Source organism: Trichosurus vulpecula, chromosome 7 (genome assembly GCF_011100635.1).
Source record: "Trichosurus vulpecula isolate mTriVul1 chromosome 7, mTriVul1.pri, whole genome shotgun sequence".
In the NCBI taxonomy this organism is placed as follows: Eukaryota; Metazoa; Chordata; class Mammalia; order Diprotodontia; family Phalangeridae; genus Trichosurus; species Trichosurus vulpecula.
Window position 1 is genome coordinate 101,944,162 of NC_050579.1, and position 14,263 is coordinate 101,958,424.

Genomic DNA, 14,263 nt, shown 5'->3' on the forward strand with positions numbered 1-14,263 from the left:
GATTCAGTGAATGTATATTCGCTGTGAATTATATCCAAAGGTAATTTTCTGGGACATTAGGTTAATCATCCTAGTTCTATTAAATACTAATGTAATTTGACTTATTTATTGCATAATTTCAGGTGTCAAGTGTTCTATAGATAATTTTGTAAGGAGCTGCAAAATTCTAAACTCCAGAAGGAATGAAACAGAGGTTTGAGATCTTATTGGCATCCTAGGATTTAGACAGAGGGATAAGAATTCCTTCTCAGCTTGGAGAGCATTTGGGATCATTACGATCTTTGAACCAGAAGATGGGTTTGAGTCATGCCTTGAGTTCTTATAGGGACCTACAGACTGTGAAAGGTATATTTGTGAAAAGGGAAGGAGTAAGGATTGCAAGAGCTGAATGGAAAGTAGTATCAGCCATAGCAGTCCCAATCTTTGAATTAATGAGCTGTGATGGAAAGATTCAGAGGTACAGGGGAAAAAATTGAAAGGGGAAGTGGAAAGGGAGAAATTGAAAGGAGTCTTAACTGCAGTAGAGAAGGGAAATATCAAGGCGACCTATTAAGCCCTGTAAGAATCTAGGAACAGAAGATGTGACTGAAGCTACTGGTTCCACTCATCTTTTCAAGGACTAAGGGAAATTGCTTTCACATAAAAATCTACTCTTTCCTCAGTTTCCCCTTCCTGTACCTGTCCAGTACACACACTTCAATACAGTTAGCTTTCTTCATCTACCTAAATGTTTCTTGTATCTTGATTTTGTCTCAAATATAAAGAGTCTGGGGTAAGCTAGAAATACACAAAATTAGGCCAGAGAACCAAAATGTTTGCTAATCTTAGTCATTTTTCTTCATTGGAGCTCTAAGCTATTGTGGTGTATTAATATTTTTCATTGGAAACCCATAAAGCAACACAGGCTTCACAGGGAGTTGAAGGATATTATACTGGCCCTAGGGTGCTAGCTGTTATAACAATAGCTAATTACATCTCCAACCACTGATTTGAAAAAAGAAATAGGCAGGGTGGAAATAGGAAAAACCTAGGTGAGATCGAGCTCTACTTTTTTTTTACACAAGATGAGATAGCTGAAAGGAAAAAGTACCTTTAGCAGCACCATCCATTAGTGTCACTTAAAAATTATACGCGTGTACTTCTGCACTATAATCAGAGATGAAATAGAAGGAAGATCACAAAGAGAAGAAAAAAGGAAAGGATTTTCAAAGATCATTTTAACAAACTATTTTCTTCAACAAAGACAGTAGAACCACCACACTTGGACCCTAATATCTCAGTCCCAGATGTGCTTATGGAGGAGGTAGAAATGCCATTGGAGAGAACAGAAATAGGTTAAAGCAGCTGGATTAGCCATAATGTATACAGAGAAGGTCAGTTCTAGAGGTATCAAAATTGTGTATTGAGAGACATATATCTGAAAGAGGGGAAGGTACCAAAGGAATGAAAAAAAACCATCAGAACTTATTAAAACTGAAAAAGAGAGTATCGATAACTACCAAGCTACATGCCTACTTTCTATCACACAAAACATTGAGTTATCTATACATGAATTAAGAACATCCCTGCTAAGAGTATTGTAGGGAACAAGTAGGCTTTTGCAAGTGACATTCAACAATGGAACATCTTTACCATTTTCCAATTAACTGACAGAAGTCTACTGTTGGTTTTAGAGATCCAAGACAGGTTGGACTATGTCTTTAGTTGTCTTTGTACAATAACAACTAAATAAGGCAAAACATATGGGTTAGATGTAACTGCTCTTTTACATTGAAATGGAGACATTCTAAAATGATATTACTCATGTTAAGGTAGGGAAAATGTAATGTCCCATTCTGTACGCCACAACAGAAACAGAGCGATAAAAAAAATTCAGTGGTCTTCTTTACCCAGCAAGATGTGGTGGAACTTCCAAATGCTAAGAACAGCATTCTTCAAAGTGACCACAGGAAGATGCATAACAACTTTAAAAATGTGTTAGTTACATAAACTCCAAGACAGTGGGAAAAAATCGCAGATTTTCTGTTTTAGCGATGGCATGATATAGGGAAGGAAAAAAGGGAAGCTGCTACTTATCAACAAAATTAAAGGATTTGGGCACATGGATGGTGAGGAAGAAAAGGAGTGGGGTTCTAGTGCTATCTTTGAGGGCACATTTTATATTTGCTAAGAAGTTACTATGAATGCACGGATGACAACATTAATTTTTTCCAGAAATCTACAAATGATTGACGTGGGAAGTGCCCAGTACAAGTCTACAAAACTGCTCTTATTTAAATTAGCCACACATCAAATTCAATAGAGGAAAAAAAATCTCCTTCTGAAATACTCTGATGTTCTTTTCTTATCTTTCTCTTAATCACTGGCTAGGTGTAGTAATGAAGACTACTAATCACCAGTACCAAATGGAGGATCAAGAACTGGGCACCTGGAGGGGTGGCATGGGAATGCAGAGAAGAAAGGGGGAAAAAGAAGTACTTGTCATCAAGAACTAGCCTGCTTACTCTCAGACATACTCATTAATTCCTCAGCACTAAAGAATCCAGTTGTTTAATCTTTCTTATCTGAATTGAAAGAACTGGGAATAATCATGGTATTTAAATAGTGCTTTACATATATCATCTCATTTGAGGCTCACAACAATCTTGTGAGGTAGGATGTAATGGTGATATCCTTATTTTTACAAATTAAGAAACAAGTTCAGATAGGTTGTGGTTATACTCAGGGTTATACCACTTGAAAGTGACTGAAGCAGGATTTAAATCCAGGTCTTCTAAACTTTAAGCTAAAGTATATTATCCACTTTACCACACAATGTCTTAATGGTGATGAGGCTGGTTTTTATGAAGGGGAAATCTCAGCAATAGAGGATTTATTTAATGACTTTAGCATTTTAGCTTTGTGGCAAAGTCACCAGGTGAATATCTGAGCTCCAATCTGGTCCTGGGCTCACTTGTGTAACATTCTCTTAAGTCACCGCTTACCCATATGTAAATTGGAACATCCAAAGTTAGCTGGCATGGTGGATAGAGTACTTGGAGTCAGGAAGATGAGTTCCAAACCTGTTTCAAACACTTAGTAGCTGGAGGAACGTCAACAAGTAACTTAATCCCTCTCAGCCTCAGTTTCTTCATCTGCAAAATAAGGATTGTAATAGTACCTAACTCACAGGGCTGTTATGAGGATCAGATGAGATAATGTATATAAAGTACTTTGATGAACATTAAAGTATTATATAAATGTTAGCTATTTTCTTTATCCTCTTATTACTTGGCAAGGGACAATGAGATAAAGAAAATATTTTAACCTCTTAGAAGGATCCAAAGAGAAAAATACAATTTTATTAGTGATAGCAATAGTAATAATAATGTGCAAATTTGGAGTTCTATCATAAATGGATATACTTATAAACATGTGCACTTAAAATAGAATACATTCTCTTCTACAGAAAGAAAAAGAAATAAGGCATCAGTATGATGAGGAGGTTGGACTTAATGATCACCCCCAATGTCCCTTCCAACATTGAAGTTCTATAATTCTAAGTTAATATAGCATAGGAGTGTGATTGACCTTATGAGGATATGCTTCCAAGGTTTCAGGAGGACCATGTTTTGAGCATTAATCAGCAAATAGGTCCTCCTTTACCCCCCTCATTTGTTTACCTCCCAGAGGAGACAATTGGAAAACAGGTAGGAGAAAGAAGTTTATTTTCCTCAATTCCCAGTAGGATATTTTTATTGCACCCTCTCATATCCAAAGAGTAGCTGATCAAGTAAGAATTGAACTAAGAACAGAACACATTGCTGTGAATATGATAACCAAGATTTCACCAGTCCTTCAAGAACTGGAATATCCTTTTCCAAAGAATTACATAATTGTCATCCAAAAATGTTCTATTTAGTTTAATCTTCATGTATGAATTGAATCTACATGGCCAATTTGATTCAATTGTCTATGAAATCTAACTAGATCATCTTAAGAAAATACATCATGTCCTCAAACATATAATTGCTTACGATCAATCTTGTCAAGTGAGGAAAAATAGGTTGTTACTTCGTGACTGCTGCAAAGATAATCAACATCTATTTTACTCATGCTGTGCTATATGTGGTTATTATTTCTCAAAGGTCAACTCGAGTTGTGTGTAAACCAATTTTAAAATGTGCTCAAATGTTATCTAAGACTCAAATGTCAAATTCCAACTTTAGAATCTCCCACATCTATCTGGACTTGCCTCAGCGTTTTCAAAGTAAGCTAATGACATTGAAAGACATACATATTGCCCATTTTTTATTCTCATGGACTAATGCAGGACAGACCTTTCTTGTCTTGGAATATTTTGTACAACATGAATAACATGTTGACTTGTTTTGCTTATCCATATTTTTTTTTTGCTACAAAGAAGAATTCTATTTGGGTGGTGAGGGGATAATACTGAGAAGTGACTGTGTTCTGGGGGAAAAGACACCTATAAAATATTTTTATTTAAGGATAACATATAGCAAATGCTATTTTAAATACTAAGTGAACACTTCTTCATTTTCATATAAAGCACTGATGGTCATCATCTCAAAACTACCCCTAAATAAGAACAATGTTCTTTCATAGATTTTGGTGGCACCTAATTTGAGACAAAGCTATTTCTTACAAAGTTATGTCTTACATACAAACCGGAGACGAGATTACATAGCATTACAAATACTCTGAGGCCTGTTAAGTATAATTACAAAGTCATTTATATAAATATGTAGTTATGATGTAGTTACATGTGTTTACAGATGGCAATTTTCCCTCATAATTTAAAAACCCACACTCAGGTGTTGAATACTAAATGAAGGTACGAACTTCGATGGTGTTACATTGAATACATTGCACTTTTATCCAGACTCTAGAAGATTTAGAAAATGGATAAGAAAAATAGACTTACTTGGCACATTTTCATTTCCATATATACTAGGCCACATTTTCATGGTCACATGCAAGGAGAATTGATGTAGCTGGCTACATACTAAAGCATGAATCACCTGGGGATCTGATATATTTTAGACTTGGAAATTTGTTCTTCTGATTAGAATTAGCTTAAAACACATTCAGACAATACTTGTAGTCGTGATAAACTGCTAGTTCTCTGAACAAAACTGTATTTTCTCCCATGTTGCCATAGAATGCAAGCTTTTCATTTATATGTTTCTGAAAATAATCTTCACACTTCTAAACTAAAATTATACAGACTTTTCATATGCAAAATGAAGAAAAGGAAATTAGTGGGATAATTCATGCAAAATCTCCCTTATTTTTTTTCTTGAGTTTAGCAAAAATCTCTATAATCAACCAGTTGATGGATATTTATTGAGTAAGTCAACTAGCACTTTTGAAACACTATATGCCAGTATAAATGACATACTTTTAATTCTTATCTATATCATTAACATTTTCTTTATCACTTTTGTCATTTTAGGCAATCCACAAAACAATAAACCAAACCCCATATCTGTAGCATTTGTTTATTTCCAAGGTGCAAACGTTCACACTGAGAATTTAACAATCAGCTTTTGAGAGGCTGTACAAGCTAGCTCCCACCTACCCTTGGATTTATGTAGGTTCTTAAAGATTAAGAAGGATTTGAATGGGCAGAGAGGAGTATGGAAGGGAATTTCAGGTGGAGGGAATAAAGTGAACCCTAAATGTTGAGGTGAGAAAGCATGAGATATATTCAGGGAACTATGAGTAAATCAGTTCAATCAATTTTATTCCAAAGCATTCTTTTTAAAATAATTTCATATATATGTGTGTGTGTATACATGTATACATATACATATATGTATATACATATATATGTGTACATAATGTGTGTATATATATATATATATACACACACATACACACACATACCTGAAAGACTTTTAAGTTATTGACATTTTCTCCATCACTTTTAAAAGTCTAGATAATCAATAAAACAACAAATCAATATCTGATTTGTAGCATTTGCTGATTTCCAGGTGCAAATGCCCATACTACAAATTTAATAATCCATTCTTTGGTGCTGGGAAGAGATGGCTTCAACATAAGCCTGCATGCATTCCTTGTAAAAGGCATTTCAGGACCAATGTAGTCAGATGGTTTTGCACTTCAGTAGAAAAGTCATCAGAAGCTTGAGTTATCAAGTAGCAGGAAAATTAATGGCTAAACAAGTCATTTGGTGGGAGGGTACAATTAATACTCAAAATAAGTAGCAGAAGATTAGTTAAAGTAATAATTGACACCTACATTATAATGACTGGTTATGAATGATAGTAAGTTAGGAGTCAAAGGATCTTAGAGATAATGTAGTCTGATGCTCTTATTTTAGAAAAGAGGAAATTAAGGTACAGATTTCTCAAAATGACTTCTAATTGTTTAAGAATAAAACCCAAACTCCTCGATTAATTTTTAAAGGCTATAGAATATGACACCCCACCCCAAGCTTTCTTCATTATCCTCTCCCCTACTACTCCCCACATATACCTCATGATACTGTTAAAATAATTAACCATGAACAAGGCCTTCACTCTCCTGACACACCAAGACTTTACTTATATAACTCTCTCCATCTGAAAAGTCCTTCATCCATATCAACAACTGTCAAAAGCCTACCTAAAAGTTCAAATTCAAGTGCTATTTTACCAAAATCCTAATTTTTTGTATTTGCATGACATTATAAAGTTTTCCCCAAGTCAACTCAATTCCACCTTCTAACATCATCTCCAACACACACCCTTTCTTTTTAAAAATCTCTACAACAGCATTATATTCTGATAGGTATTATAGCTATTTATGAACTCATTTTGTCTACTAGGTTGTAAAATCCTTTATGCTAATGTCATGTTATTCATTTTTATATCCATTGCAGAATCTTGCATAATTACTTACATTTTATGCCTTATATTAATAATAATTCAATAAAATATAAGGCCAATAAAAATTTGTTGACTTGATATCAAAACAGTTGAGTTCATGATGAAGTACCCAATTGTACTTCGAATGCCTTATGCTGTAATCAGGATATTTTGAGGCTTAGATTTACAAAATGAAATTAACTAATTCATACATTGTCTAAATAAATTGTATAAAATGTATGTACATATACATAATAAAAAACAAGGGCACCTATATTGAATAAATATATGTAGAAAGTAAGTCTCACGTTTATGTCTGGACTCTTTTACATTGGTGCCTTTGATACCTGATGACATCTATAGATGTCTATAGAGAGAGACAAAATATCTCAGATCAACTAAAAGCCTCTTTAGCATTTGTCATGCAACCTCAAACTCTTTTTAGTGTCACTATATTAACATAAATATTTCAACCTATTTCATAAGCTCTATGGAGGTCATGATAAAATTCTCAGTGCTTCCCATATTTTCTGGGAATAAAATCCTCAGTCTTTGTAATTCTCGTATGTAGCTTTCCTGAAGAACTCTTTAAAATGTTCTGCTATGATAAATTCCATCATATATACATTATTTGTATATATACACATATATGTTATATATATATGCACATATATACACATATATGAATACACATACACATATATACACACAATGATGATAACTGATCAATTCTATACAACTAAAGTAAAGATCATCTGAGAAATTAAGACAATGCAAATTCACATTTTGGTCCTTCAACTGCTTGGACTAGATAATTCATTGATTCTTTAATTTTTGGCTGTTTATGTTGTTCAAGTTAAATGAATAGTTATATATCTTCTCTACTCTTTATTGACTAATCAGCTTCTCAGAAGCTATGTGTATTCAAAAACAAATATTTACAATGTGCAAGCCACTGTATTCTATCCAGGGAATACAAAGTTAAAAATATGATCCAAATCTCACCCTTGAGGAGTTTGCAGTTGTGTGTGTGTGTGTGTGTGCATGTGTGTGTGTAAGTGTGTAAGTGTGCAAGTGTAAGGGGAGATGTGTGAAGACATATAAAATGAATAATTGGGAGAATACGGTTGCTTTGCTTGTCTCTAAATGAAGTGTAGATACAGGCTTTGCCTCTTCCTGCTTTTATTCCCTTCACAAATGACTGCTAGTATTCTGTTTGGATTACTTAATAATGATCATTGCCATAACTAGAAGAAGTATATGGTACCTATTATGATCTTCAGTCTTCAAAATATAACTGGAAATTTTGTGCTCCTAATAAACAAATTTAGTAAGGGTCTGCTTTCTTATTTTCATAACATTATCTAGCCCCTTTGTCTTTAGTTAAGCAGACAAATCTTTTGGAAAAAAATAAATCACAAATAGATGACCTTTCCTGGGGATATTCATACATGTGGGTTATATTCTATTGGGTTAATTGTTGTCATTAGCTAAAATGGGTCTGGAACTGCATCAATATTTAAAATGACTGTGGTAACAGCCTAGGTTTTTCTCTGGCCTGATATGATAGCTAGATATTTTCCAGAAGAAATGAAGCATCTCCTAGAAGAGACATTTTAATCCATCATTTTGTCTGATCATTTTACTGTTAACCTCCACTTTCATAGAACCTAAATTTTAAATGATCTTTAAAATTTAGGTTCTATGAAAGTGGAGCTTAAGTTCTAAAGGTTAGATTCTGCTGTCATCAGTGACTGAAATGTTCATTCCTCTTTGAAATACTCTTCTTGCCTGTACTGATAAGGCCCCAGATCAGGTTTTTCTCAACTGCTTTTCTATAGACCAACGTAGACCAGCAGCACCATCATTAATTTTTTGTTAATCTATAAAACTTTTACCACCATAAGACCTTCTTGAATCCTATGAACTTAAAGCATTTGAGTCATCCTCCACTTGTTCCCTGTTCCTTCTAAAGCATACCTTTCCCCCAACTCTAGATTTCTCTTTCTCTCTAGCTTGTAGCCTCTATCCCTGCCCTCTAATAATCCTGAGGTCATGGAGGGGATGGCATGGGTCCATGGCAGGGAATTTTGCTGTCCTGAAGTACAGTTTGGATCAGGAAACCCTGATCTAGATGGTATTTTTATGATGTTCCTTCTCTGAACATATGTCCTTTATTTTTGTGCAGGAGGGAGAGCACATTTTTATTAAATATTTCAAGGACAAAGAATGTCATGACTCACTTTTTGACTTACAGTTTGTAATCACCTTGAGGACAGGAGTGATGTCTCTTTAATTTTACTTTTTAAAAAACATAACCTTGTGTTTGCATAATTACGATATTTGATAAAAGAGTATAAAAAACTTTTGGACTGGAAGGGACCCCAAGGATCATCTAGCCCAATCTTCTCTACCTATTTTTATAGTGGGGAAACTGAGGCCTGAGGATAGGAAATGATATGAGCAAGGTCACACAGAGAATTACTGTCAGAGCTGGGATTAAAGCCCAGGCCTCCTGACTGAATCTAGTGCCTTTTCCACTACATTAATTTTGGTCATAATCAGTATAATGTAGGGAATATGAACAGATATGAAAAAGGATACTACCATATTTCATTCTTAGCCATTTGAGCTACATTTGTTCCTTGTATTTTCTTTTTCTCAGAAGAATTCACTCAAATGTATTGACATGGTCTAGTTACCCATGAACCAGAAGATGAGCTACTGGGTTATTCAGAACTATTTACACAATTAAAAATGCTACCAAGAAGTGAATATTCCAACAAAAGAAAAATTCACTAAACTTTATTATTATTATTATTATTTTGGTGCTTGTAAGACTCCTACCACTCAATATCCTGGAGCTGGCTAAACATCAGTAAAACATCTAAAGCCACATCTGCAAACTCCCTTAATCCTAGAGTCAGTATTTTTTATTTCATCTACCTGTCAGTGTTGGTTTCATCTCAGCTGCATAACAGAATCACCAGTATGTTACTGTGTTTCCTTATTGATTTATATACAGTGTTCTATGATGTTTTCTTGTAATTTACTTTATGATCACAATGTATACATGTAGTGTTTATTTCTTTTGACTTTATATTGAACTCTTACTATTGTCAGGTATTTGTTTAATCCTATTAAATTTAATATTTGATCAAAATAATTGTAAGCATGTTCTCTTAAATCTCAGATGAATAAAGTAAAAATATCTATTCTTGCAATTAAACTTCATTGTTACTGAAGGTTTTTGTTTGGGGTGATTCTTCCAAATAGCTGTGCAATTATTCAGTGTTGTGGCGGGGGGATAGAGCTTATTATCACTATCTCAACAAGCCATAGTGATACCCCTCTTTGCTAGGCAACAAACATTCTGAGGTGATTCTGGTAAAACAAACTTACCCAACTCACAGCTTCATCCTTACAAACTGGCAAAAGATTACCTTGGCTGTTTCACGGAGATTTCCTTCTCTGAGGAATTTATCTTTAGAATTTAAAGAACAGTTGAGAATGGAGAAAGGGGGATTGAGAAAAGACCAGGGAGACTCACAAAAAAGGGAGACTTCATATTTGAGATGAGAGAATTTCCACGTATTCAGTCAGCTGCTTTGAGATTTTCTCTGTTCAGTGCCTGCGATGCTTAAATATGGGATAATTCCTTTCTACATCATTCCTACTAGTTGATCCTCACTGATCATTCTACTATTTGGATAAAAATAGTTACTGTCCCTAATAAATAGAAAGTGAACTGAGAGTGATGTTAGATAGCTAAGAACAATTCAATGCCATCATACTAATCAGCTATGTGCCCTTGTGTTAGTTACTTAACCTCTCTGTGCCTCAGTTTCTTCAACTGTAAAATGGACTCTAATGTACTGTCCAATTCTAAAATCTCATAATTCTATTAGCTTTCTGTGATTTAATTACTAAGCATCTCTCCTTTCTATTTGAAACTTGTGGCTTTTATTAGTGTAGATGCTAAAAGTTCCTTGCTTCTTATCTTGGATAGGTAGTTTTACTTTATAGTATGCAAAATTTTTAATATTATTTAACTTTTTCAAAGATCTCCCCTCTTTTCATCATTCCATCTGTTGTTTGTATTACTTTCAATAGATGGTGCTCTTTTCTTGGAGATGTTACTGCCATTTTATTCCTCTTTAGAAGATTAGAGAAATTAATTTTGTGCTTAGCCAATCATTAATTAAAGAAATGTCATCTATAAGTACAGAAAGAACTATTTTAGGTAATTTCTAACATTGTGGAGATGAAAGTGTTCTTTAATCACTTTTAGGTGATTAGAGATCCTCACTGAGGAAAATTATCATCTATTGAAAGGTTAAAGCAAACATTAGAAATAAATCTTAAATGTCATACTCCGTACCAATACATATATGCAATATGGTTAAAAAACACCAAATCAGGAACTGGTATTCAAATGTTAATTTGAGAGAAATACTTAACATTAAATCTTTGTAAATTGTAAGACATTTTCATCACTCCTCCCAACCACAGCACAATTCTAAGCATTGAATATACACATACACACTGCTAAGACCTGGTCTACTCTCCCAGGAAATTTGGAGTTTCTCTGTTTAAACAGGAAGTTGATAAGACATATCTCAAGATGAGGTCATTGAACACATGAACTTAATTTTCAAAGTGTAGTTTGGAATTTTCTCCCTAGTAACACTTTCTGTCACTTTAAGCAGCAGAAATTTGGCATTGATCCGTTATTTCTAAAAGGTTTCTTTCCTCTCTTTCAGAAAGAAAAAAAACAAATAAAATAATTATTTTAATTATACCACTAAAACCTCTGTAATAGTTCATTATTCCATGAGATTTTCATGCAGACTTTTCCAATACCCCTGCAGCTGCTAGCTGCCTATTTCTCCAGCATCAATGAAGCTCACAACAACACCCTAACATGCTTGTTCACAACAGAAATCTATGTTTGAGATAAAGCTCTTTAGGACAAACTTTAATACAAGCTGTCTTCTCATGGACTTAAAGGGTAAGGGGCTGCGGGTCATGATGGAAGGTTGACAATGGAATGGAATGTAGTAAGGGCTGTCTGTGGGAAAGGTGACACCTTACAGGATCACACCTGGGAAATCTAAACCTCTCCTACTCCCCAATTAAGGAAAAACAACTAGAATCCAACTACCACTCTCTTCAAGTAACTCTTCTTTCAGCTCAGGGGGAGGAAGGCTACTTTTCTGTCTCTTCACTATCACCTCTCCCTCTGCTTCCATTGGACTCTGAGTTCGAAGGCACTGACCTGGGCTATGCTTTTCAGTCACTGCTCGTCCTCTGACAGTACACCTTTGAGTTTCACAAAATTTTGATTCTCAATTAGTAAGAGAAACAGAAAAGCGAGCTTTCCCTTTTATCCTGCACCGCTTCCCCCCACCTCCCACCCCACCTAGCTTTCTCCTACTTCCCCAGTGTATCTTCTTTCTTCCTGCTGCCAAACCTACCCCACCCCCCCCCCCCTCCCCCTCCCCGGTTGACTAACAGGATTGAGTGTCTCAAGCGTGCTCCTTTTGCCATCGCGGCCAGTGAACCAGTCCACGGTTGGGCCACGGGCTGCTTTCTTACCTGATAATCACGTACATAACCAGGAAGTTTCCAAAAAGCCCCACAACACACACGATCGAATAAAGGGCCATGATGGTGATGGCGGTGACCATGGAAGGACTTCCAGTCGGTGGACATAGGCTGCCGCCCGCAACCCCGGGCTCGGTGCGGTTGGGACCGCTGCACGGGTCGGACAGGTTGCCATCCAGGCGGGACAAGTTCATCCATGCACCGGATGGCGGTGTTGGGGAGCAACTGGAGGTGAGAGACGAGTCAGAGCAGCCAGTGGAATTGGCTGGAAAGGTAGTGCTTTCCATGGTTCTGACGGAGGTCTAAGAGTCCAAGTTCCGAAGGTAAAAGCCGCAGTACTAGTCTCACCAGGCTGCTACTACCGCTGCCACCGTTCTTTTTGCTGCTCACGGAGAAATCCGATTGCAGCAGGGAGAAGAGAGCCAAGCCAAAGAAAAGCGCTCTAAACATCTGACATTGTCTTCTGCTAGTAGCCCCCTCCCATCTTGTGCATGCACACTGAGGCGCAGCTCAGGAAGGGGGGTAGGAGGGGTATGAGGCTGGGTGAGGAAGAAGGAAAAGGAAGGAGGGTGGATTTGCGCAAAGCTATCCAAGTAGTCCGGTCTCCCCACTAGGCTCTCACATGTGCCTGCATAAGGTTACGTGTGTAAGTAAGGTGGGTGGGTAGAGGAGAGAGGGAGAGAGGGAGGGAGGAGGAAGGAAGGGGGAGGGAGGGAGGGAAGGGGGGGAGAGAGAGAGAGAAAGAGAGAGAGAGAGAGGAGAAGAGAGAGAGATAGAGAGAGATGAGGAGAGAGAGAGAGATGAGGGAGAGATGAGAGAGGAAGGAAACGGAGAGGGAACGTTCGATACTTAGATTCTCTCAATCTAGCGTTTTTTCACTTTTAATATGGCATGAAAGACATAAGACATTGCACCACAATCCCTAAACCAGCTCTACTCCTTCTCTTGCTATCTGTTGGAGATGTGACAGTCTGCTCTTCTATCTTATTGCCATAGTCTAATCTCATCGTTTTCTCCCATATCTACGAGAATGGAAAAAACAACAGACCTTTAGCATATCTAACTTAGATCCCTCAATCTCCCAAGCCTATTTGAAAACAAAAGTCCTTCTTGGATAAACAAAGGAAAAGCAGAGCAAGTTTAGCTGAGGTAGTGGTTTCATTCATTCCCCTTTCTCCACTGTTCCCTATGAAATCAACTTAATTCCATCAACTACTTTTCTTCTCCAGTGTTAAGGGAGAGAAGATGGTGCATAGCAGTTCAAACCATATATAATATGGAAGTCACCCAGGAGGGGAGCCAATGTGGAATTGATCAGAATAAGATATCTTCCAAAAGTGTTATCTGCCAGGTAAAGACCTTCATTTGTCACTTTCTAACAACAAAGAGCATTATAGACTATCAGATAGCAATTGGCTTGTTTTGTCTGACATAGCATTTACTTTCAATGAGGCTTTTACTGTCTGCATTTAGAATAGTTTTCCAATGGAATTTAAGACAATCTTCCCTTGAAAAGTTATAGGAATTATCTATTACAAAAGACAAAACAAAACCAACCACCAAAATAGAGCATGAAGTACAGACAAGTAGTTTTGAGCCCCTTATGGTCTGAATGGCATGTATGAATTGTCTTAGAATTATCTGACAGTAAAAACTTTCATGGGCTAGAAGTACTTTTCTGAGGGGAAAGCTTCCATAGACCAAATATGAGGCAAAATGGTGCAGTGCAAAGAACCCCAGAGGGGGAATTAGGAGACTTGGAGCCTAGTCCTGATTCTGTC

General features: G+C 36.3%; 1 protein-coding gene across 1 annotated transcript in view; it reads right to left on the reverse strand.

Annotated features, from left to right (window-relative positions):
- Positions 1 to 12,775, reverse strand: part of OPRM1 (opioid receptor mu 1) — a 62,582-nt gene extending 49,807 nt beyond the window's left edge. The window contains exon 1 of the mRNA XM_036767328.1: positions 12,474 to 12,775. Coding sequence (XP_036623223.1) covers positions 12,474 to 12,769 — 296 coding nt within the window. The 5' untranslated portion in view covers positions 12,770 to 12,775. The remainder of the gene's footprint in view (positions 1 to 12,473) is intronic.
- Positions 12,776 to 14,263: the final 1,488 nt, after the last annotated feature.